At 45.1% G+C, this 26,594-nt stretch overlaps 1 protein-coding gene across 20 annotated transcripts in view; it reads left to right on the forward strand.

The window, feature by feature from the left end:
* Positions 1-26,594, forward strand: part of PSD3 (pleckstrin and Sec7 domain containing 3) — a 588,112-nt gene that overhangs the window by 235,704 nt on the left and 325,814 nt on the right. For 3 of the 20 annotated variants that reach the window (XM_070047347.1, XM_070047348.1, XM_051819341.2), the window contains exon 1: positions 1,758-10,324. The exons of 16 other annotated variants lie outside the window; for them this stretch is intronic. In XM_070047347.1, coding sequence (XP_069903448.1) covers positions 10,276-10,324 — 49 coding nt within the window. In that variant the 5' untranslated portion in view covers positions 1,758-10,275. Of the gene's footprint in view, positions 1-1,757; positions 10,325-26,594 lie in introns of those variants that run through there. One more of the 20 variants, XM_051819340.2, reaches the window with a different exon arrangement.

Below are 26,594 nucleotides of genomic sequence, written 5' to 3' on the forward strand. Positions count from 1 at the left end.
CTGTTCTGTCTGGCTATCTTTTTGTTCCTGAAGCAGTGGGGAAGGATCTGACTGTATGATGCTTGATCCAGCCAACACTTTGGTCAAGCTTTAAATGTTTATTTTCTCTCTCTACTGTGGTATTTAAGTCTTTCTGGTGATAAAATGCCTAACTCCTTAGCTTGAATGCAGCCACTAATCGCTCCCTGTATTTTGTGGGTTATCCAGCACCTGTGTCATCTTCCTGCCTCACAGCCACTCCAGTTGTGGGCAGAGAATACTAAATGTTGTAAGAGTTTTATGCATTAATTTTGGTGTATTTTTCCATGTGAATGTGGAGGTGCTAGTAGGGACAAGCTTAATGGAGATAAGCTATTTTAAAGCTGAATTTTTAAAGACTCAGTGCTTTTTCTTAAAAAGTTAGTATTCATATTCTAGGTTTCTAATACATCTCTCTTTTTGAGCACTCTGCCCTGTGTTAAGCATTGTCATTGAGTGAGCAAACTCAAGACTGGCACATTCTAACACCAGGGCTGTGTGTGTCCATTGTGAGGTGGATGTGAATATTGGTTGCCTTACTGGATCACAGTGAGTGGATGAAAGGAATGCAAGTTATGAAGACACAAGACTTTGGTCCCAGTTTTTAGGCATGCCACTTATTCTCTCTGAAACTGGTTTATTTATTTACATGGTGTGGGATTTAAAGAGTTAAGATAGACGAAAGCCCCCAGCACAGTGCCTGGTACAAAGTAGTGGCTTCAATGAATGAATTGGAATTCCTTAGCTGAGAGGCTCCCAAGCAGACTTCCTGTGTGCCTGAGTGGGGGTTGTCCCTGAGAGGAGTGGGCACCTGAGAGGGCTGCAGTATCCCTCAGCTGTGGGGAGGGTCCCTTCAGCTGAGGGGGGGCATTTCTGTCCTTTTCCTTCACTGTCATCTCTGATGACTGAATTGTGTGGAAATGCTATGAGACAGCTGTGCAGTTCATTTCACTGGAATTCCTACCCAGCTTTCCAGACCAAACATCATTCAGGAGCTGAAGCATTTGGGGCTGCAAGGTTTCACTGCAGAAGCCACAGGGTGAGTCTGTAAAGACGGGAGATTACCATCAGCAAGTCAGACAGGTGAAAGGTTTATTAACTGCATGGCCTGTGCACCTAGACTGGAAGTTGTCATCGTTTGGGCCAACAGCCGTTGGTGTGTACAGTTAAGTAGGTGAGAGAGTGCTGGTGCGGGCTGTAGTATTTGGGTATCCAGAGTTAGGTATCCTTCAGGCAGTCTCAAGGTTAAGTGTCAGCTGCACCACCTGCATGGTTGAACAATGAGGTCCGGCCCTGCCATAAACGTCGAGACTCTAGTGTCGCAAAGATGAGCGTGCCCAAGTTCTTTTCCAGCTCCGCACGACCTTGTACCCCTGCCGCAGGGATTCCTGGCTGGTGGCTGCCCCCTCCTCTGACTTCAGCACCATCACCGACTTAGGCAGAATAGCTTGGCAGGTCCCCCGTTTTGTGTTCTTGGAGTTGGCATGCTAAGCGGTTATAGGTTGCACGTGGAAGAGTTTTGTTTTGGAATGTCTGTCTCTATTCAGGGTTTTAAAAAGTAGGGCTGGCTACTGGAAAACTTCATGTTTTTCTTTACCCTCTTCTGCCTTTTTTGGTGCTTTGGGGAAGTTGCAGCTGCAGAGGAGTTGTATTAGTGTTGCAGGTTGAAGAATGACGACATCCCCCAGGTTGAAGGAGGCCTTGGATGACCTTATTTCATAATGAGGAATCCCTGTCCCAGATTGGTGGTGTGACACCTGACTCTGGTGACAGATCCTGTGCCAGAATCAAGTTGCATGGCTCCTGGACCAGGTATATTCACTGCTCTAGGCTGCCTGGTCTCTAAGGTCGTTTTTTTTTTTTTATCTGACTTCTCAGAAGTCTGTTTTCAAGACACTGTATTTCTGAATGTAGAGCAGGTGGTGGTGGTTGTTGGTATGTGTGTTCACTTTGAGGAAAAATTTACCAACGTAATAATGAACATATGTCCATACATTTTTAAAGCAATCAATGTGCTGCCTTTTAAACTTTCTTCCGCATTACAGCATCCCTCTGCAGCGGTCAGGAAGTGGACACAACATTATTATTGAGCGTATTAAGGAAAGACAGACTGGGTTGCTGACTACAGCAGTCAACGCCGTAGACTGAGGGCCAACGTGTTAGAATCCAAGGAAAAGTTTTTCCAATTTAATTATTAAATGTGGTATTTACAAAGGCAAACTGATAAATAACACCAGCATACATACCTAACATTCCCTGTCTGTCCACTGGCTTCTCCCTGGGAGGGGTTTGGGGTGGGGACCCTGAGCTAGGCAGATAGGAAATGGGAAGATGAGACTCCTTAGCTCTCCCTAATTATGCGTCTCTGATATTCAGTGGATAAGGACCAAGGAGGTAAGCCCATCCCTACTGAGCCCATTTAATGTATAAAATGCTAGTTGTCAGCTAATTATATTAACTAGTCAAATATAGCCCCTAGGTTTTACTTGTTTGGTAAACACGTTGTCTCATAATAAGCTAGGTGAAGGAAAGGAATTGTCAGTGTTGTAATTTTCCAGAGAAGGGAACTGAGGCACCGAGGGACAAGTCGTCGCCTGAGGTCACATGGATGGTAGGTGGCACCCAGAACTTGAGCCCAGGTAGTCTGGCTCCAGAGCCCAAGCTGAAACTGAGTGGTACTGATTGACCCTCACCTCATTTGCACATATGATTCCATGATAGTGTCTAGAATAGGACTGAATATTGTAAGGCAAACAAAAATATGTGTTTGTTCTGGTGTTGTCTGGATGTATTTTCATATCCTGTTCTGTTTTTAATCAGTTGCCTTTACTTTATCATTACCGACAATTTCAGTGGCAGTGTTTGACCGTGGTTTATGTGAACACAGGGTGACCTTGTTCTCTGTTGTGTTGCCTCTTTAAAGAAATGTGGAGATGATTGGGAAGGGTAAGGAGGATCTTGTGGCACTTCGGCAAATCAGGAACACCTTCCCATCTTTGCCCTGGTGGCCAGAGGGAGCCGCCTCTTCCCTGCAACTCTTCCACACCGAGGACTCTTTCCAAATCTGTGCTATTCCAGGATTAGGGTGGGAAGCACATTTTTAAAAAGTTCTTGTCTCACTGTTTGTAAAATATTATATGTCTTTGTGATATGAAGTAGTTCACTCTTTGGGAAGTAGAAAAGCCTCTTAAAATCCCTGAATCAACCTGCACTGGAATGAATTTTTGCAGGTGCTCTGGCTGTGCTTGACCAGGCGCTGCTGTCAGCGGGAACCAGCTCACCCTGTGGGTGAAGGAGCCAAGAGGAGCATCTCCCGCTTTGGGGTCCAGCCACAGAGCACTCAGGCTGACGGGGGCTCAGCGGTGCTGTGTGAAGTCCAGTCACATGGCTCCCAAATTAGAAAGGATGATTAGAGACTTACAGTTAGACGTGTTCCAATGGGTTCCTTTGTGTCCGGGTGCTTCTCCCTCGCTGGCCTGTCAGCTGATGACCACAACTCCAATCAGTAAGTTCTGACCTGAAGACCGTGAGGCACAAACGTTGTCATTGTGACCATTAACAGAGCAGAACAGCGTCTATTTCTGTTGTGCCTGGGTTTGGACAGGGAGAAGAGAGATGGCAAACGCAGTGATACGGCAGGGACGTCTTTCTGGTTTTCTGAACTATGTGAAACTGCTTTCTAAAACTGCCCCTTTTGTGTAATGGATATATTTTCTATCTCAGCTTGCTAGTTTTTCTTTGAGACAGTGCCTAGGAAACATAGGAGTCAGGAGGAGGTGAATTGTATCTGCGTGCAGCTGGTGTGCCTGAGTGAGGGGTGGGTGTGAGCTCTTCCCTGCGGGAATCGCTGCCTTTTGCGCCTTGGAGTCCTGGGATTTAGAGCTCTCCCCTTTCTTCCTCCCTTGTTCTCTTTTCTTGGGGTCTCTGCTTAGGAAGAAGTCACTTGAAATAACAGTAATACGGAAAGTTTGTTGAAGTATAATTGCAAAAATTTTTCCAGTACTCCGATTTAAAACTGAAGGCATTTTAGAGTACAAATATTAAGATATGAAAATAATGTGATGGCGGTTAAGCTAGTGGCAGAGGAAAGTATTTGGACCTTGTGAAGTTGTGCGAGACCTGCCTGCCCCTGGAGCCCCGCTGCCACTGCCTCCTGATTTCTCCAGGGGGTTAGCATTTGTTCTGTAAAAATAGAGATTCTTCAGTCTCCTCTTTCTGGCTTCCTGGAGTAGTTGCACTGGTGGATTTTTTTTTTTTTTTTTTTTTTTTTTTTTTAACCACAAAGGAGTTTCTACTCAGTGATGAGGGCCAGGGCGCTGCTAGGTTCCGAGCCAGTCATACCTGGGTTTCAGGCCTGCCCTGGTTACTCAGGTGTGTAATGGTGAGGAAGGCATAAAACCCGGAGCCTCTGCAGGTGTAAAGTGGAATGTTAATGCCTGTCCTGTAAAGGGAGAAGGAGCCAGTGAGGTTAATCAAATGGGGAAACAAACAAAAAGGAAACCAAGAAGCCAAACAGCGTCTGACCCCAGAGGAGTGGGTGAAGTGATGAACACGGGTGCCAGCCACGCAGAGCTGTGGACACAGACCTGCTGCTGCTGCTCCCGAGCCTCAGCCTCGGAGCTGCCAGCGCCTGCTCTTCCCAGGGCTGCACCTCTGAGACACCTGTTTTGGACTCCCAGACACCTCACTCCCTTTTTATAAAGTGCAGTGTTCTGTGGCGGGGTGGGGTGCATATGAGGACGGCTGCCAGGGTAATCTTGGGCAGGTCGTTTCCATTCATGCAACTTCTGATGCCTTTTTGGGAAAATGGAAACAAGCTAACCCATCACTTCACAGTTTGTTGGGAGAATTTGCTAAATTCGAGTTTGTGAAAGTTCATTTTAGTCCCATAATAGGTTTTGCAGTAGTCTGAGGATCAGTCCAAGGAATAATAGGAAAATATCCAAGAGATGCCTGGTGTAAAGAGGACAAAAAGGCACAAGGACTTGGTGAATGTTTGAGTAGAGCTGTCCCTCCTTATCCACAAGGAACCTCACACCCAGATCCCAGCATGCCCAAGTGAATCCCTCTTGTAAAATGGCATAGTATTTGCATTTAACCTACACACATGCACATTCTCCTGTGTGCTTTAGATCATCTCAGATGACTTATAACACCTTATACAGTAAGTGCCTTGTAAGCGGTTATTATACTCTACTATTTACAGAACAATGAAAAGGAACAAAGCCTGCACGTGTTCATCAGAAGCGTAATTTTTGTTTTCAAATATTGAAGCCATGGATGTGTAGCCAGCAGGTTGGAGGGCCAGCTGTGCAGGTCACGTTGGGCTGAGGCAACATGGTGAGACCTCAAGCATGGGCGACGTCCCGCACCAAGAAACAATAAACAGGAGTTAGGCGGAGGCAGGGTTGGTAGGGAGTCAGTTTTAAACTGGTAGAATCTGAAGAGAGGGAAGGGTCATTCAGTTCATCCAGGGTTGATGGGAATGTGGGGTTTAATGTCACTGGAGAGACTGGAGCTTCCTCCCCCGCCCCCAGCCCGTTAGAGGCGAGATTGCTGCTCTGATGGCACACAGCACTGGAGTGCTGCTTATGTGGCCTTCAGACTCCGGGCAGCTCCTCTGTGCTTGCCTTCCTTCTCAGCAGTGGTATCATCAGGGGCCCAGTGTAAGGGCACAGTGCTCTGGCTGCTGCTGTCTGTGTTGCTGGCCCTGGATAACCCTGGCTCAGCGCCTTGGGCTCCCCTGACTTGTTGGGTGCCTCTTGTGTAAACTGGTGATGACTTCAGGAAATGGTCCATGATTGGAAACAGCCAGAGGCTTTCTAATGCTGTGGCTGAATCCTTCAGATAAACAAAGGTGGTTCCCTGAGTGTTGGTGGAAGAGCACAGTGCAATACTGGCTCCTTGGATGATCTTTGATCAAAAGAGACTGCATGAGACTGCGAATGATGGATGACCTTGGAGATGTGGTTGATGGCAAGGAAAACCATGGCTCTAAAGGAAAGCTTGGCTGGTGGATAATATTTTAATTGGTTGGGATGATGCAGCCATCATTGATTTATGGATCACTGCAACATTTAAAGAAAGCGGTAGTATTCTTCTCAGGTGATTGTTACGCACTTTCAGGTGTGCGAAACGCTCTCTAGAAACCGATGAGCAAGGGAACAGGAAGCAGAGTGAGACAGTCTTGCTCGTGGGGGAGCAGATGTGTTTGTGATGAGGCGAATGATCCTCGGGGGTCTGTAAAAGTGAGCGTTTCTGCCATGAACCTAGAAATGGTTTCTTGTGTTGTCTTTGGTGTGATCATAAGGTGTCTGTCTCGTCTAGAAATGCAGAAATTGATTGTGTTTCCTGCTAGAAAGCGATACTATTTAGTGACGAAGAAAGTTAAAAACTTAGGCCACGCTGCTTTGGTTGACGTTTTAGTGAATTCTCTCTCAACCTCGTATTTCTTACCTGGGAAAAGGGATTATAATTTACCTGTACTTAATGAGTACTCAGTAAAAGTTAGCTGTTGTCCTGCTAATGGACAACTTAATACATTATCCCTCATAGTATTTTTTTTTTGTCTGTTCTACTTAATATGACTGGTTTAATTCTGTAATTATCACACAGTTATTCTTAAGTGTTGAAAATTAACTGAAATGTGATCCCTGTTAAACATAAGAGTGGGAATAAGAGAGGGAAGAGATGTATAATTTGGGGCATGCTCGGGCTGACTTGCCCCAATTGGTAGAGTTGGAAACATACCAGGGGATTCCAATTCAATCCCATCAAGGTGGCATGTGCCAATGCCATCTCACTATTCCAAGTGATCAATTTCAGTTCACAATTGATCATAATGAAAGGACTAAGAGTCAAAGGGAGCACATAAACAAGTCTAGTATCTGCTAACACTAACCGATAGAATAAATAAAGGGGAGAGTGATCCAACATGGGAAGTGAGATACTCAGCAGACTCATAGAATGGCGGATGTCCTAAATAGCACTCTGGCCTCAGAATCAGCCCTAAAGGCACTCGGATCTGGCTGAAAAGCCCATGAGAGTATTTCAGGCATGGAAAGCCAAGACACTCTGGCAAAAAGATCTCTGTGAGTGAGATCCCAGTGGAAAGAACAGGTCTTCAAAGAGGGAGGTGCCTTTCTCTGAAGGGAGGAGAGAACCTCCACTTTGACTATGACCGTGTCTAAACAAGATAAGAGTCGGAGAACTCAAGGGGCTTCCATAGCCTTGGAAACTCATGACTGGTGCATAGGGAGATTACTGATGCCATAAACAGGAGTGTCAATTTGTAAAGTCAACAACAGGAGTCACTGTGCACTTACTCCTCATGTAGGATCTCTGTCCTTAATGTGCTGTACACTGAGGCTTAATGCTATAACGAGTACTCAAACAGTATATTTCACTTTGTGTTTCTATGGGGGTGCAAACGATTGAAATCTTTACTTAATGTACACTAAACTGATCTTCTGTAAAAAAAAAAAAAAAGAAAGAAATTATCAATTCCCAACTTGACTCTCACTGGGATTAAACATGACAATAGGTCTGATCTGATTTCATCATCATTTTAAAAAAATCATCTATTATTTTTCACTTTATGTTTCTGTGTGGGAGCAAACTGTTGAAATCCTTACTTAAGGTATACTAAGCTGATCTTCTGTATATTAAGATAATCGAAAATGAATCTTGATGTGAATGGAAGGGGAGAGGGAGTGGGAAAGGGGAGGGTTGTGGGTGGGAGGGACGGTATGGGGGGGGAAGCCATTGTAACCCATGAGTCGTACTTTGGAAATTTATATTCATTAAATAAAAGATAAAAAAAAAAAAAGTTAGCTGTTGTCATCAGTAGTAACAGCGTCTTCAAAGTTCAGAAATAGCCGGGCTGCGGCAAGCTGCACTTACGGTGCTGTGTAGGTGCTCGCGTAGTTCTGACAGCCTTAGATACTGGGAGGTGAGGAGTTTTAATGGTGGTTTGTTTTGTTGTCTTTATGATTACTCTATTTAACAGTCTCACCTCATGGTGAGCAGGGTAATATTTTCTTGCCAAGAGTGATATTATAACATCTTCAGTGTAGGAACATAAGAGGCACTGAATAATTATTATTGTGCAACACAGGCATGAAAGTTCATGCTCGCCACTCACTGTATGCGGCTGTGTTTAGACATAGACTTAAGTCCTCGGCCTTCTCCAGCATTAGTTTTGGGACTCAGAGGACCTCTGGCACAGTGACCAGCTCATCCTGGGAGCTCAGCTTTTGTGGAATGAAGACTTTCACGAGCAGCTGCTTGTAGGTGATGAGATCACAAGTACCTAAGGATGTGGCCTGGAGAGCCAGGCTGGGAGGTTCGGAGACTGGGTCCACCTTGGGCATGGGATGACATGGCGGCTCTCATGGAAGTGTTGCACTTTGAGGTGGGCTTCGAATAATGGGGTGGACCTGTGTAGGTGGTTGTGGGGGGAGTGAGGAAGGAGGACCCTCTAGGTAAAGGGAGCCACACTGCAGTGGAGTAGTGCATCTGTGTGGATTTGGGAAACAGGGTTGGCAGTGGAGAGAGTTACTACTGCTCATCTCTGAGGGACTGCTCTGCTCAAAATGGTAGCCAGTGTGCAGGTGAATTTTCAAAACTTCCTTAGGATTTTAGGCATACTAGAAAGTGTAGAAATTAATAAGCACCTGTGCTCTCACCTGCCCACTTAGGAAAACATTTCGATGAATTACAAACTCCTGTGATGTCTCTCTGGTCCTGTTCCTCTCTTTGCCTCCCTAGGCTGTGACCTGTTGCTATTTGTCATTCCTATGTGGGTGTGTGTACATAAGCACTCTACAGAAGTGTTTCAGATGTTTTTGAACTTTTTATAAATGCTATCTTCTTGATTCCTTTTGTAATGCTTTTTTGTTGCTCAACATTTGAAATTCATTCCTATTGACTCATAAGACTCTAGTTTAAGCTCAGTTTACCTGCTGTCTAGTAGTGGTCTGAATGTACTGTAACTTATTTTCCCATTTTTCTATTATGAGTGTTTTGGCTGTGTTTTCTGTTTTTGTTATCTCAAGTAGCATGGCAAAGTGTCATATTCTTATGTGACTTGTGCACATTTAGAATTCTGTAGGTTAGGTATTTACATGTGTATGTGTATATGTTATAACTGTGTATGTGCGTGTGTATATAAATAAAATCACTTCCTGAAAAGTATGCTCATTTTCTGGTGAACCAGGGCATTCTTGAACGGGCATATTATGTTCTTCTGAGTGCAAATACTTGCATCTACTTCTCTTATAAAGTAACTTTCAGTCCTTCCCTCCTGATCCTCAGGATTACCATAACAAAAATAGCCAAAGCCCAAAGGAAAAGCATGGAAAAGCCAGTGATGTAAGTAAACCGGTCTCCTTTCACTTTAGACTCCGATGCAGACTCTGGCATCCATTGGTCGGGTCTGGCGGCTGTGGCTGCTCTCTGATCCCAACTCCTGTGGCTCCAGAGTCTGGGACACGCCTGCCCCTGGCAGTTGTTGCCTGTCTGACAGCTGTGGGAGTGCCCTGTCCACTTCTGGCCATCTGCAGTGGGGTCTGAACAACAGGACTATGGATATTTTACATCAACTGTGGCAGACGAACAGAAACAAAGCTAGAAATGCAACTAGAAAAGCACAAGCCACGCAAGATGAAGTGTGAATTTAACATGACTGAATTTTGTATGACTTAGTGGATTAGATCCATTTTCTTGGCTATTTCTGTCATTTCTTTAGGGCTAGAATATGTGTGCTGGGGAAATTGTGGTCTTCAAAAACAGTACTTGCAACACTTTTGTGCTACTAAAGAAAAGCACTGCTTAACTCACTTTCTCTTTTTGAATGATGTTGGACACACATCTTTTCTTCCCCCTTAAACATCAACACTCCAAATAAACCAAGACGGCTTGCCTTTTCCTCCTGTTGTCAGCTTGCTCCTGGCTTTTAAAGAGTTAAGCTGGAGGTTTATGAGGTCATGTGTGACTTCACTGGATCTGGACTTTTGAAGCAGGTCTTTTGGAGGGAGGCTGCCTGTTGAGAGGGGCGGCTGGAAAGGGGGGAGTCCTCCTTCAACTTCTTCCCAGTTCCCCCTCAGCCCTGAGGGAGGGATGCAGTGGCATTCTGGGAGAATGTCCCTGCGGAGCCCCAGGGGGAGCAGTTTGCGCTCACAAGGGAAGCAGCGTTAGAAGTCCGTTAAGAGGACTCCTGCAGAAGATGAAAGTTTGCTGAGCAGATGGAATAGGGGAATGCTGTCTGGATCCGGGATGAATTTATGGGCAGACTTTGCTGACGGAGGTAACTGGAATTCTGTTTATTGGCTTTGTCTGGTCCTAGGCAGGAACTATGGTTATAGACAGTTCCTTGGATTTTAAAATATTTCATTTCTGATGAGAAACATTGGAAGGAGAAGTTAGGGAGAAACTTAGGAAAATGAAAACTCATTTATATTACTTTTCAAATAAGTATGATAAAAATGGAGGAGTGTGTTCATTGCTGAGTCTGTCGTGTTTGGGCAGGATGAGGTTTTTCCCTAGACAGAGCTGTTTGGCCCCCTGAGGTGGTCAGACATGGCTTGATGCTCTCAGACCGGACGTGCCCTTTGTGCTGCCCTTTGCGGAACTTTATCTAGGCATTGGAAGGTTACTAACTTTGGGGTTGGGTGCTCTCAGACTCCTGCCTACAGTTGCCGTTCTTACTTCAGTGTGTCACTGCTCTGAGAGGAGAGTTGGCTGTGCTGTTGGTATTGAATAGTTATAGTCTTAGAATTCAGCATCAGGCTGGAAACTTCAGAGGCTAACAGTTACCTAATGAGAAAAAGGACAAGAGTGCTTTTCCAGAGCTGAGGGGATTTCAGTTCAAGTAGTTTACATCTAGGAAGGTCTTTTTCTGTTTTCACATGCGAAGTGCAGATCACCAGCACGGTCACTGATGGTAAAGGGGGCATAAACCTAGTCCATCAGTGCTATGTCCTCTCTTGAGATGCTTGGGATGAAAAGATTCTTGAACACCCAAGACCTAGTGAGAACCCCACTGCTTGAACTTCCAGGGTAGTCAGCTGGTTATAGCAGGTTTATGTGTATGTAGTGGTTAAGCTGGCCTTCATGCTTTGATTATAATAAGACCTGGAAGTTCGTCTTTCTAGTCATTTATAACACCATTTGTCTTACTAGCCTTTCAGCATGCAAATTAACTTCTTTTATTTGCATGTTGTGTTTCATAGCTTTAATAATAAAGGACAAAGAGAATACTTGAAAAGAAAAACAGCATAAAGCACTGGCCGTGGGACTGGACTTAGGAGTCATAGTCCCATCAGTTTGTTTTACCTCTGCTTTTTATTGTTTGATCTCCAGTACTTACTTAACCACTGCTGAAGCTCAGTGTCTTTGTACAAGAACACATGTCATAATAGTGCCTAACATGAGGGCTGGTGGTTGTGAGGATGCCTAAGCCAGAGTGCATGGGAAGCATTTACCATGGTATTCTTTGCACTAATAAATCTCAATAAACATTTATTGCTAGTAAGTTTACCTTGTGCTTTAAAAAAAAAAAAGATTTATTTATTTTTATTTTAAAGGGAGAGTGGCAGAGAGAGAGGAAGAGACAGAGAAGAAAGAGATTTTCCACTAATTCAACCACACACCCCCTCCCCCACCATGCCTGCAACACCCAGGGCTAGTTTGGGCAGAAGCCAGGAGCCCAGAGTTCCATCCAGGTCTCATGCTTGGGTGGCAGGAACTCAAGTACCTGGCCCATCATCTGCTGCCTCCCAGGGCATTCGCAGGAAGCTGGATCAGAACCATGGAGTAGCTAGGACTCAAACCTAGCACTCCAGTGTGGGATGCTGGGGTCCCAGGCAGTGGCTGAACTTGCTGTGCCTCAGTGCCTGCCCCTTCATTGTGCTTCTTTCCTCAGGCACCTGAGAGGACTCATGTCAGAGACTGGCAGTAATGAATGGGGAGCTGTCACTAAACTCACACTGCAACATGGCAGGGCTTCTTTGTGGCAAGTTCCCAGGTAGCATCTCTGCTCCCACCCAGTCATTACTCACAGGCAGCCTTCGGTGGCAAGGAGGGCTGGGAGAGAAAGGTGGACTAGTGCAAATTCATCAGCCTGTTGTGGAAACACCTCTGTGCACAGCAGTGTCATCATCTTTGAATATGGAGACAGCATTGTATGCACATAGATCTCCCAGGTGATATGTAACTAACTCATGTGAGAAATAAGCCCAAAAGGATTGCCAGAGACTGGCCGTTGCTCCTCTTTTCCAAACAGCTTCAGGCTGTCCTTTGCCCGGCAGTGGGGCAGTGGTGGCTTCTTTCCCAGGGCTTCTCTGTGCTTCCAGCTGGGGCCTTTCTGTCTTGCGCCCCGGAGTGGGTAGCTGTGTGGTTTCATGAAGTGGTGGAGCTCCTCTGAGTGTCTGTTTCTGAGGTGGAATACTGTGTTTTTTCCACAGTTGTTAAGATGAAATGAGATAATAAATGTGAAAATGCCTAGCACAAAGTGAATACTAAACACAATTTTTGCTTCAAAAATTGCTCTATTTCCTCTTTTACAGTGAAGGGAAATTTCCATACAATTTGTGAACCACTCTCTACTGTGTTACACTTTATAAGGTCTCACGTCTGGATCGGCGTGTTTAAAGCTTTTGTTTAAATAGTTTTCTTGTGTTCCTAGCTGATGCCATGCAGTGTGTTTCTTTTTTTGCCTTTATAACTTTCCAGTGTAAGCTATAATCCTTCCAGCAGTTAAGTTTGATCTCATTCTCAAAAATATTAGGAAAGGAACATGGTGCCAGTGGTAAAAATTCCATTGACACCCTTCTGCCTTGCTCTCCAGAGGAACCTCCACAGTGGTTCCTAGCGAGTTTTTACAAAAAAAAAAGCAGTCTGCACAGTTTTCAGGGACCCTCGTGGAAGCTGCCTTACTGGCCCAGGAAGTTTGTCAGGTTAGTAGGCCCTTGCGCGGCTCAGCTCCTCTCCAGCTCCACAGAGCACAGGGTTGGAGAGTGTGGGAGCTTCCTGGAAGGGAACCGCCCTGCACAGCTGGCTTGTGTCACCAAGAGCCAGTTGCCCCGACTGACAGCTCCAGCTCCAGCCACACTACTGTGGGTCATGTGACCAGCCCAGAGCTCCTTGGGACAGCCAAGGACTCAGTCTCCTCAGCAGAGGGGTGGGGATCTGAACCTGCTCTGACCCTTCCTCAGTCCCCAAGTTCTGGTGAGTCAGGGCCAGTTTTGGGTTCCAGCAAGGATTTTAGTCATTGTTTAGCCGCCTGAGGGTGTGGTTCAGTCAGCCCTTTGGTCTACTGTTGTGTTTGGCTTCTTGTCATTAACAACACAGGGTGGAGAGAATGCAGGGGAAGGTGTGCTGACTATGGAGTTGGGAGATGTGGACTCAACTTCCAGCCCTGCTGTTCACCAGCTGTGACCTTGGGCAAGACTTCTTTAGTCCTCAGTTTCTTTACTTGAAAAATGAACAATTGTGAGAGTGAAATAAAATATTGCATGGAAAGGTGCAATTTTTTTTTTCTAAGATTTATTTATTTGAAAAGAAGAGATACAGAGATAGAGAGGGCCCTCATCCACTGGCTCACTCCCCAAATGGCTGCAATGGCCAGTGCCAGGTTGATCTGAATCCGGAGCCAGGAGCCTTCTCCAGGTCTCCCATGTGGGACTTAGGCCATCCTCCACTGCTGTCCCAGGTGCATCGGCAGGGAGCTAGATCGGAAGAGGAACATTCGGGACTTGAACCCGCACTCATAAAGGATGTTGGCACCATAGGCAGCAGCTTTACCTGCTGCACCACAGTGTTGGCCCTCAAGTGCACGATTCTTATATACAAGAGGGTTTAGCATAATCATACAATCATGTAGTTAAAACTGCTTTTTATAAGAACCCGAGAAAAAGCAGGAGGCACTTTCTTTTCAGTATGGGAATAAGATACTACGAAATTAGCCATTTTTCTTTGATGGGGTTTATTCTGATTCCCTTTTGCCAGATTCTAGGATAGATAACACAGTGCCCTAGGGATTTTTATTTGTTTATCTTATTTGAATATTGAAAAGACAATGTGGCTTAGTCCTCTTACCTGGATTAAGTGGTGAACTGTTTTTGCTTTGGAGGAGGGAGGGGCAGTATTGTCCTTGGACTTTGTCAACCTATTTGTGGACATCTTTGTGTCTCATCTGTTCTTGGATGCTTCTGGTATGCCTAGGAGCCTCTCTTTAGAAGGGAAGGGGGCAATCCATTGTCAGAATTTTCTTACATTAACCATGCCTTTTTTTATTAACTTGGTTCTTTATTGAACCCCTGCTTTTCAGCAGGGGAAATCCTAAGGACACCCATTGGCCCAACTCTGCTGAATATGAAACCTGGGAAGAGAAAGCGTCCTCTATGGCCCCTTCAGTTTCTGTATCTGCAAAGCAAATGCGTTGAACTAAAAAAACTTTCCTGTGTGTGGGGAGGAGATAGTGCTTACCTTCCCACTTCTGTCTTTCCTCTACCTTGTTGTATCAGTCGTCTTTTTTTTTTTTTTTTTTTTTTTTGACAGGCAGAGTGGACAGTGAGAGAGAGAGACAGAAAGGTCTTCCTTTGCCGTTGGTTCACCCTCCAATGGCTGCTGCGGCCGACACACCGCGCTGATCCGATGGCAGGAGCCAGGAGCCAGGTGCTTTTCCTGGTCTCCCATGGGGTGCAGGGCCCAAGCACTTGGGCCATCCTCCACTGCACTCCCTGGCCACAGCAGAGGGCTGGCCTGGAAGAGGGGCAACCGGGACAGAATCCGGCGCCCCAACCGGGACTAGAACCGGTGTGCCGGCGCCGCTAGGCGGAGGATTAGCCTAGTGAGCCACGGCGCCGGCCTTCAGTCGTCTTTTTTTAAAATGTATTTATTTTGAAAGAGTTACAGAGAGAGGGAGGGAGGGAGGGAGAGGGAGAGAGAGAGAGAGAGTGAGAGAGAGAGAGAGAGAGAGAATGAGTGAGAGAGAGAGAGACTGATCTTCCATCTGCTGATTCACTCCCCAGATGGCTTCAACTGCTAATGCTTGGCCAGGTCGAGGCCAGGAGCCAGGAGCTTGATCCAGGTCTCCTACATAGGTGGCAGCGGCCCAAACACTTAGGCCATCTTCTGCTGCTTTTTCCAGGCCATTAACAGGGAGCTGGATCAGAAGTGGAACAGCTGGGACACAAACTGGCGCCCACATGGGATGCCCACGTCTCAGGCAGTGGCTTTATCCACTATACCACGATGCTGGCCCCTAAATCCATCATCTCATTAGACAGTTACTGCTGCTTCTTTTAAATAATTGTGAACAGTTATCTCTGAAGAGATGAGGTGTGTCAGTAGTGAGGGTGGACGGGCTGAGATGCCTCATTGACTTCTGAGGCCTAAAGTGATAAACTGTTTGCAGGTGACAGTGTTAACAGCGAGCATCAGATATTTTCACTTGATTTCTAGTTGCCTCAAGCTCATCCTCTTAAACCTGGGCTTCTGAGTCTCAGGTCCGTCTCCCAGGAGCCCTGAGTACCTGGAGAGGATGTCTTGGAGCTGCTAGATCGAAGACAGGGAGATGCCACCCTGAGAGCAAGAGAACTCGTGTTCTTTGGCTCCAGGCACCTGTCCCTCCAGGGCAGGGAAGGAGCCTCTGCTGGCTTGTGTGGGAGATGCTTGCATTGCTGTGCTCCTAGTCCTCAGCACTATTCATCCATCCTCCCCCCACCCCCACCCCCAAGCTCTTGATCTAAGTCTTGTTAAATTGAGGAGCACATCTGTCATGTGTGGACTAAAAATTTTAGTCGAGCTTTACCAGGACAAGACTGTATTTCTAGGTGACAAGGCAATAGAGAAGCATTTGTGTTTCTTCAGTACTTTGCTGCTAAAAGATAAACAGGAAGACAGTGAGAAATTATCTCTACAGCTTGCACCAAACGTTCATGAATGTCTGTTGTAGCAGGAGACATTCACTGGCAGCTGAAACTTGTGTTCCTGGCAAGTTCCTTAGGGGACGCATTAGTTGGTGGTCGAGCGTTAGAGACTTGTGGAGCAGGCCCATCTGGTTGAAATAGTTCCTGTAAAGAATCCTGGGAGTCAAGACTTCGGAGGGCAGCGGTTGGTGAGAGGAATGCAGGTTTGTGTGTGACTGGCCAAGTAGTCCAAGTGTGTGGCCATCTGTTGTAGGTATCATTCCCACCATGAATACTCTGAGCTGCAATGTCACTGGAGATTCTGTTGATCCGAATGGACATTTCTTGCTAAATCCAAAGATATTTACCATGCATATGTTTTATACCTGGTATTTCTATACCTATTTATTTATTTTTTTAAAGATGCATTTATTTGTTTGAAAGTCAGAGTTACACAGAGAGAAGGAAAGGCAGAGAGAGAGAGAGAGAGAGAGAGAGGGAAGGAGGGAGAGGGAGAGAGAGGTCTCCCATCCTCTGGTTCACTCCCCAGATGGCCACAATATCCGAAACTGCGCCAATCCAAAGTCAGGAGCCAGGAGCTTCTTCCAGTTTTCCTACACGGGTGCAGGGGCCCAAGGACTTGGGCCATCTTCTACTGCTTTCCCAGGCCATAGCAGAGAGCTGGATCGGAAGAGGAGCAGCTGGGACTCTAGCTGGTGCCCATATAGGATGCTGGCACTGCAGGTGGCGGCCCCACCTGCTATGCCACAGTGTCGGCCCCACCTATTTATTTTTTAAAAGATTTATTTATTTATTTATTTGAATGGCAGAGTTGGAAAGAGAGAGAGGGAGATAGAGAGACATGTTTTTAGTAACAACAAATTTTACTGGAACAAAACCAGGCACCCCACCCCTTGGTGACTTTCTGAGGCACCCATTTAATACGAGAGAGAACATGCAGCACTCCCAGTAGGGGTCTGTACCATCAACACTGCCGTGTGCTGCTTCTCAGTTCCAGGCCTGGCTGGCCTGGGCTTTCTCACAGTTGGACCTGGCCATTGCCTGAGTCAGCGATATCTCCTCTCTGGGAGGTCTCAGGGTCACGCAACCGTGGGGTGGACTCTGGGGAGAGGCTGAGAGACCCATCTGCAGAGCTAGGTTGCTGGCCAAGGGTGGAGTTGCCCTACCCAGTGTAAGTATTCAAACCCACCCAATATTGGCTAAAGTTGAAGAAATGTTTATCTTGTGTAGTACTCTGCTTTACGAAACCATGTCTGAGGACCGTCTGATGTCACTGTGTACAGACTTGGTGCACTTGTTGCAGCAGGAAAGATGCTGCCCGTTTCGATTTTGCCTGGTTTGAGTCTCACCTCCACTTCTGACTCCAGCTTCCTGCTAATGTGTACTCTGGGAGGCAGTGGTGATGGCTCAAGTAATCTGGGCCCTGCTGCTCATGTAGGAGACCCTTATTGGAATTCCTGGCTCCCAACTTCAGCCTGGCCCAGTCCCAGCTGTTGTGGGCATCTGGGGAATGGACTAGTGGATGGAAGATCTCTGTCTCTCTGCCTTTCAAATACTTTTTTTAATAAATTGTATTTGGTATGTCTTAACTTTTAGAGTAAGTGTCATTGTAAAGAAAGTAACAGACTTTAGGGATTTTGTTTCCTCAGAACCTTGTGTGTGTGTGACCGCCTGCTATCTTTTTGGTGCTTTAATGCCAGTCTTTTTACCTGCTTGCTTTATTTTTTAGTTATTAATTTTATTTATCTAAAAGGCGGAGAAACCGGCACAGACAGGAGAGCTTTCCCATCTACTGGTTCATTCCCTAAATGCCTGTAACATCCAGGGCTAGGCCAGGATGAAGCCTAGAGCAGAGAACCCCCCAGTCAAGATCTCCCATGTAGGTGGCAGGGACTTAACCACTTGAGCCATCGCCATTGCCTCCCCCACAGTGTGTGTTAGCGGGAAGCTGGAATAGTGAGTGGGGCTGGGACTTGAACCCAGGGACTCCAACACAGGATGTGGGTGTCCTAAGTGGCATTTAACTGCTGGGCTGGATGCTGCCCCTTTTCACCCGCCTTCTTGCCTTGTGTGTTCTCTGCCCTGCCTTCCTCCCCTCTTTTCTATTCTATCTTCAGAGTTCTGCTTGTCATGGATCTTTTCTTTTCCCTGAATAGTTATCTCGCTCATATCTCCCCTGATGCTTGTCCAACCCATGTTGTATTTTGCTGAGCTTCAATAGCCACCGCTGGACAAGGACTTTTACGTTGTATGTTGCTGAGGCCAATGCACGTGTGGGGCTAATGCCCATGCAAGGCCAACGTGACTCTGATGGTCCAAGGGGTTGCTTCCAGGCTGCTCTGTGGGTGGTGCACATCTGCCATGACGTGTGTCATAGGAAGAGCATTGTACTCAGAGCTGAGAGACAAGGGCCCTGGTCCTAGTTCTGTCTGTGTTTAAGCTCTCAATTTCTTTCTGAAGCTTTTCTTTATTCACCTGCAAGGTAAATAGTGTATTTCCAGCTCCGGAAGTCCATTGCTGAACTCTACTAATTCGTACTAATTCTGGCTCTTGCGATTAGCTCTTTGTGACTGCTTAGGCTCTTTCATAAAGGATAGACTGAAAAGCAGTGAGGAGCCTGGAATTGGAGCAGATAGACTACTCCAAAGGTTAGGAACACTGCTCATCGCTTGCCCAGTGACCAAGGGAAGAGCCAGTGCGGGGAGAGCGTGTGCTCCCTTCTACAGTCTTTGGCCGCCTCCATAGCCTGGTTTTTGCACTTTTCTTCCCACGGAAGGAAGCAGCATCCATCAGCTACCTTTCCTCATCTGAGCTGGCTGATAGGAAACATTCATTGGGAAACCTTAATTGCAGCTTTAAGAGACAGGTGAGCACAGGGACAGGAGATTATAGTGTCCTTCCTTTGGCTGCAGTGACGCATGGTTGCATCTTCCCTATCCTTTTTTTTTTTTTTTTTTGACAGGCAGAGTTAGAGAGACAGAGAGAAAGGTCTTCCTTTTTCCACTGGTTCACCCCAAATAGCCACTACAGCCAGCACACTGCGCCAATCTGAAGCCTGGTCTCTCATGCGGGTGCAGGGCCCAAGCACTTGGGCCCTCCTCCACTGCACTCCTTGGCCACAGCAGAGAGCTGGACTGGAAGAGGGGCAACCGGGACAGAATCCGGCGCCCCAACCGAGACTAGAACCCAGTGTGCCAGCGCCGCAGGCGGAGGATTAGCTTGTTGAGCTGCGGCGCCGGCCACTCCCTATCCCTTTAATAGAGAGTTTTACTCCTCTCATGAAGGCAGAAGCATGAGCCACAGTAGCTGAAATGTAGGAGGTAAAAGGCTATGTAATTCTCTCTGCAGTCTAAGTTGTCCAGATGTGGGTATTGTAGGCCCTACATTTAGGAGAAAAATGGTCTCCCTTGGATCAGAAGAGGACAGCACGAGGTTGGCGGTCTGGAGCCGGGTTTCTTGTACTTCCCTAAGCTTTGTGACTCTGGGTGTGTCGGCTTACCCATTTCTGAGCCGCTCTCATCTTTACAATGAGGTTTAGGCCAGACAATATTTAGGGTTGTTTTTTTTTTTTTTTTTTTTTCCAGAGCCCATAATTTCTACCTCATTATATGACCTCTAGAGATGAATGGGAGTGAGGGAAAAAGGAAGTTAAGACCAATTAGGGGTTGCTGATGCCTCGTGTATAGCCTGTAACAACCCCTGTGAATGCAAAGCCTGTCTTTTAATGTGGGGAGAGCACTAAGCCCAGGTTACCACATGGTGTTTTAAAATGGGTGTTCCTTTTGGTCAGTGTACTGATTTTGGCATTTGTTTATCAAAGAGTGAGCAGGGTTTGGTACACTCTGCCAAGAGCACAACCCCCCCCCCCCCCTCCCAAAAAAAATCTGTGGCTTTTCCTCCACAAGGGCAGTTGAACTCACTTGAACCATTGGCAGGGTGCTGTAGGAACTTTTCTGACAACCCTTCCTTTTCTGTTTCTTTGTTTTTTCTTCAAAAAGCCACTGTGGTGTTTTGCAGCATAGTGGGGTGACTGGCTCACAATGGTGTTTAATACTCTGTCTAAAGAACTGTAAGAGAGGAGCTGGTAGGCTCCAAACATAAAGAAAAAAAAAGGGACACGGAAAAAGCTAGATGCCTGGTGTGGTTGTTTTAAGCTGTTGTATAGGTATTGAAAAGTTTCATTGCACCCCTTAAAATATGCATGTATTACATTTTAATCCAACATTAATACAAACCACAGTGGCATTTACTGCTCCACAGCTGTGTTAAATATCTGTTGGCTTTCAGGTTGGAGGACCTGCTGGGGACTTGAACCTGGAAGTAAGGCTTAGCAGAGAATACCTTTGTTTCTCCAGGGACGTATTTGCTTTTGCCTTCTAGGTAATGAGATTCCAAATATTTGTGTCCTTGCTGAAATGGTCAGGCCAGTGAATTGAGTGGCTTATCGTGAATATTTTCTGTGGTGAGGGAATCTGAAAAATCTCGCTCCCCCCCCCCCCCATCTTAATACTTACTCATTTGAGAGAGAAAGAGGGAGAGAAAATAAGAATGCTCTCATCTACTTGTTGACTCCCCAAATACCTTGAAAGAATAGGATTGAGCAGGCCAAAGCCAGAAGCTGGGAACTCAATCCAGGTCTCCTATATGGGTGTCAGGGACTCAGCTACTCCAGCATCACCTGCTGCCTCCCAGGGTGTGCACCAGCAGGAACCTGGAATCCAGAGCAGAGCAGGATTCAGACCTAGGGACTCCCACTGTGGGGTGTGCGCATCTCAAGAGGCATTTTTAACCACTTCACCTGAAGTTCATCCCTCTTTGCTTCTTTTGGTTCAATTTTTGGGCAACTTTGGAGTTGGGAGTTGCCCCTCAAGTTTATAATACATTCTTTCTTCATTTAGGGATGCCACTCTGCCCCATCCTAAGAAGTGCTTCCATTAGACTCAGCAAATGGTGTTAGCATGAATGCTAAAAATTACAAACACATTTAGTATCTATGCTGTTGGTCAACAGAGACACAGAGGAATACTTTTATGTATATTTGTTCCTTCATAGTGGTTTCAGTTTTCCTTCCTGTCAAAGTCTTAGATTAGGTGCCTCTGTGATTGGAGTTTCTTTCTTCTGCCATTTCCTGGTTGATATGGTGATGAAAGAGGATGGGAGGGTCAGAGAGCTCAAGCAGCCCCCACTTGTGCACCTGTATGTGTCATAACAAATGCTGTTGTTGTGGTAGTTCCCGAGCACTGAGTTTGAGAATCACCCTGCTTATGTTGCTAACTCTGGGGACACAGGGCCACATCAGTGGGATGGTTCAGCTGCCCAAGGCCAAGGGAATCCTTCTATTCTTGGAGATTGCAGGATTTCCACAGCTCTCTAATGATGGGCCAGCCTCTCCCTCCTCATCCTTTGCAAGATGGTGTCTTTGCACCTGCTGTAAGCTTCCAGGAAGTATATAATCTCAAACCAGAATGGTAATAATGTGTGCTGTTTGCTTTTGAAAAAATATTCTAATGTATAAGATATCCTATTTTTACTTCACAATCTTTTTCTCTTTAGAGTTCAGTTACCCTTAAGATACAATTTTATTCTATTAAAAGAACAAGATTTTAGAAAATCCAGGCCAGTCTGTGAATTAAACTTTCTTGGAGCTATCCATGGCTGTGCACTCCTAGATCTGAGAGCAAAGCCTTTCCTACTGACTTGCAATGAACTGGGCATTGTAATCAGCTTTGTATAGAACAGTTGTTTCAGATCCCAGCCCTGTGATGATGTCATTTTCTTTATACCCAAAGTCAATGCTGTGCAGACTAGTTTATTCCAGAATTTGACTGTACTACTTTTTTTCCTAATTAAAATCTTTTATAGCTAAGGAGTCCTTCTAGGGAACAGTTTCCCTCATAAGTTAATGTCTTTGTGCTTCCAACTTTTCTAGTAATGTTATTTTTTCCCAGAGAAATCAGTGTATTCTATTTAAGATGGAGTAGGGATTTTGGTTTAAATTTCAAACAAACCCACTGTGTTCTGTTTTGGTTTTTCTAGCCTCAGAATGTGTTTATGGAAGTGATTCAGGATGAATGTAGTTTAGATTCAAGGGTATAGACCATTATGAGCCATGAATTAGTTAGGAAGATAATCATCTTTAGCCAACATAAAGTACCCTTTAAGTTGTTTACATAGAAGGTCTTGAACTAAAGAGAGAGAAGTTGTTATCCACTAGGAGTCATTAGTAGAGCATTCAAGTTTCTGGTGGAGGACACATGGTGTATCTACCTCATTGTGTATATAAACATGAATTAGAGTAAGGAAGAGATCAACTTATAGAAAATTCCACCCTCTTCAGAACTCTCAGGAAACCACGGGAGGAAGGGAACTTCCTTTTTAATATCTTTGTATTTGAAAAAGAATGATCAGAACTCTTATAGTTATTTTTTCCTCTGGGAAATTATTTCTCTTAGATAATGATACATAATTTATATGAGTTAAAGGATATTTATTCCCATGAAATTCAAATTTTAAAGATAAATCAAATGAAATATTGGAAATGAATAATTCAGTAGATCAAATAAAAAATGCAGTGGAAAGCCTTAACAACAGACTTGGTGAGGCAGAAGAAGGAATATCCGAGTTAGAAGACAAATATCTGGAAATTTTACAGTCAAACCAAAAGCAAAAAAAAAAAAAAAAAAAAAAAAAAAAAAGGAGAAGAAGAACAAGTAGTAGTTAGATAATTAAAAAACAGTATTGGAGATTTATGGGATACTACCAAACGACCCTTATGGGTTCCTGAAGACGTGGAAAGAGAGAATGGATTAGAAGGCCTTTTTAGTGAAACAATTACAGAAAACGTCCCTAATTTGGAGAAAGAAAGGGATGTCCAAGTACAGGAAGCACATAGAACTCCTAATAAACATGACCAGAAAATATCCTCACCACAACACATGTAGTCACACTCTCCACAGTAGAACATAAAGAAAAGATTCTAAAATGTGCAGGAGAGAAACTCAGGATTACTTTCAAAGGCTCTCCAATTAGACTCACAGCTGACTTCTCATCAGAAACCCTACAGGCTAAGAGAGAATGGCAAAATATATTTCAGTTCTTAAGAGAAAAAAAACTATGATCCGAGTATACTGTACCCTGCAAGGCTCTCATTTATGAATGAAGGTGAAATAAAGACCTTCCATAACAAACAGAAATTGAAAGAATTTGTTACCACTTGTCCAGCCTTACAAAGATGCTTAAGGATGTGCTACACACAGAGACACAGAAACATGGTCATCACTATGAAAGAAGGCAAAGGCAGAAAATATTCTAGTAAAAGTACAAAGGAAATAAAAAAAATAAGAATATTTATGGAGAAATGGCAGGGCCAAGTCATTACTTATCAATAGCCACCTTAAATGTAAATGGCCTGAACTCTCCAGTTAAAAAAATACAGACTGGCTGAATGTATTAAAAAACAAAACCCATCTGTTTTCTACCTACAAGAAACACATCTCACTAACAAAGATGTGCAGACTGAAAGTGAAAGGATAGAAGAAGATATTCCATGCTACTGAAACCAAAAAAGAGCTGGTGTAGCCATCCTAATATCAGACAAAATAGACTTTAACACAAAACCTATTAAAAGAGACAAAGAACAGCATTATGCAATGATTAAGGGATCAATTCAACAGAAAGATATGGCTATAATAAATGTATATACACCTAATTACAGGGCACCTGGCTATTTAAAAGAAATATTGAGGGATCTAAAGGGAGACATAGACTCTAATACAATAGTAATGGTGGACTTCAATACCCTACTTTCAGCAATGGACAGATCAACCAGACAGAAAACCAGCAAGGAAATAACAGTTAATTGACACTATAGACCAAATGGATCTAATGGATATCTACAGAACTTTTCATCCAACAATTGCAGAATACACATTATTTTTAATAGTGTGTGAAACCTTCTCTAGGATAGACCAACATGCCAGGCCATAAAGCAAGTCTCAGCAAATTAAAAAAAAAAATGAAATAATAATACCGTGCATCTTCTCTGACCACAGTGGAATGAAGCTGAAATCAGCAACTCAAGAACTCTAGAACATATATAAACACATGGAAACTGAACAACATGCTCCTGAATGAACAGTGGGTCATAGAATAAATCAAAAGAGAAATCAAAAAAGTATTGAGGAACAGTTTTTTTTTTCATACTATTTGTTGAACTCTTTATTTAGTGTAGAGTTAATCTGCTGTGTATAAAGTTAATTGAAAATAGATCTTAGTAAAAAAATAATAAGAATAGGGCTGGCGCCGCGGCTCACTAGGCTAATCCTCCGCCTAGCGGCGCCGGCACACCGGGTTCTAGTCCTGGTTGGGGCGCCGGATTCTGTCCCGGTTGCCCCTCTTCCAGGCCAGCCCTCTGCTGTGGCCAGGGAGTGCAGTGGAGGATGGCCCAGGTGCTTGGGCCCTGCACCCCATGGGAGACCAGGAGAAGCACCTGGCTCCTGGCTCCTGCCATCGGATCAGCGCGGTGCGCCGGCCGCAGCGCGCCGGCCGCGGCGGCCATTGGAGGGTGAACCAACGGCAAAGGAAGACCTTTCTCTCTGTCTCTCTCTCTCACTGTCCACTCTGCCTGTCAAAAAAAAAAAATAAAATAAAAAATAAAAAAATAAAAAGATACATTTATTTAAAAAAAATAAGAATAGGAAAGGGAGGAGGAAGAAAAGTGGGAGTGGGGGTGGGAGGGCAGGTATGGCTGGAAGAATCACTGTTTTTGAAGTTGTATTTCTGAAATGCATGAATTTTGTATACTTTAAATAAAATGTTTCTGGGGGAAAAAAAGAATGTAACACAAACAAACCAAACTGATATTTATGGGGGCTAGCATTGTGGTGCAGCAGGTTAAGCAACTTGCAATGACAGCATTCCATATTGGGGTGCTGATTTGAGTCCTGGCTGCTTTGCTTCCTTGTCAGTGTGCCTAGGAAGACAGTGGAGGTTGGCCCAAGTGCTTGGCCTGTGCCACCCACATGGGAGACCTGGATGGAGTTCTTGGCTTCAGCCTGGCTATTGCAACCAGAAGTAATTCTAGTATTACCAGGAGCAATTGAAAGAATGCCTATGGAGTGCTTGCCACAGTGCCCAGAAACATTGAGCACACAGTGAATGTCAATATCTTTGTTGTCATCATCATCATTGATACTTGGGTATTCCTGTGTTTTCCCATGCTTTTTGTTGTTTTCCTAAATCACAAAGCCCAGATTCTCAACACAGGATGGTGTTGCATACTTGTTCCTTTTCTATTTCTGCTCTATTCTGTGTGCCTTTTTTTGGTGCTATGTGGTGAGAGGCCCTCGGTTAGGACTGAAGTTGTATCCCAGAGCTGTCACTGGGAGAGAAGAATACACAAGAGCTCTCTGCTGTGCCTTTCCAGGGAGGAGGAGCTTTTCCTAATACCATGTTACTTTATTATATAAAGTGGGGTAAAAGAACGTGAATAAATTCAAATAATAAATTCTTCCTCAGATTTTCAGGTATGGAAATTCTGATCCCCCATGCTGGAACTTGTCTATCTAGAGGAATAACTCTGGACGGTTTCCTGTTTCCTTCTGGTTTTCTTGTGTTCAGCTACAACAGAGACACAGGCTTGTCAAGCAGTACATTGACTGGTAAAAACAACATGGAGATTGAATGTCTCCTTATAAAAGTTACGGTGCCACGTGTTTTGGCGAAAGGGAAGAGTGGAGGAGCATTTGCATGAGGCTTTCTTGAGTCACTGTGCTCATACCCTGCAATCTGTTTATCTGGAGTCTTTGCTGAAGAGCTATCATTGACTCAGTAGTAACAAAGTCTGTATTAGCATAACCATACAATTTTGTGAAAGCTAGTCATCTTAAAACAAAGCAAAACATCTAGATTGTTCTGAAAGAGAATCAAAAAAGGTTTTTCCAGCTGAGCCACTGATGAGGGCACTTTTATGCTGCACTACTTCTGGGTAGCCTCAGTCCCCCATGAGGCTTATAAAATGTCACATCAGCTTTGACTCTGGGAGTTCACTTGGTGATGCTGTGTAGAACTGGGGCTCTGTTCTGGGCTGCCCTGCTTGTGGGCCTCACCTAGCATACTGAGATGTCCTTAGATCCCCAGCCCCTGCCTTTCTTCCTGCTGCTCTGAGAATTGTAATATTGTTTAATGCAAAGGGATGATGAAGTCTTACTGGATTCTTGGCTCTGAAAACAGCAGAGAAAGACCCTCCTTGGCCATTCTGCTCCTGTGACTAGAGGCCAGCCTTTCTCCTTGGGGTCTTCCTTCTCTCCCTCTTTGGTCTTGAGCATGGTTTTTTTTTTTTTTTTTTTGGACAGGCAGAGTGGACAGTGAGAGAGAGAGACAGAGAGAAAGGTCTTCCTTTGCCATTGGTTCACCCTCCAATGGCCGCTGCGGCTGGCCCGCTGCAGCCGGTGCACCGCGCCAATCCGATGGCAGGAGCCAGGTACTTATCCTGGTCTCCCATGGGGTGCAGAGCCCAAGCACTTGGGCCATCCTCCGCTGCACTCCCTGGCCACAGCAGAAAGCTGGCCTGGAAGAAGGGCAACCGGGACAGAATCCGGCGCCCCAACCGGGACTAGAACCTGGTGTGCCGGCGCCGCAAGGCGG

Source organism: Oryctolagus cuniculus, chromosome 8 (genome assembly GCF_964237555.1).
Source record: "Oryctolagus cuniculus chromosome 8, mOryCun1.1, whole genome shotgun sequence".
NCBI lineage: Eukaryota > Metazoa > Chordata > Mammalia > Lagomorpha > Leporidae > Oryctolagus > Oryctolagus cuniculus.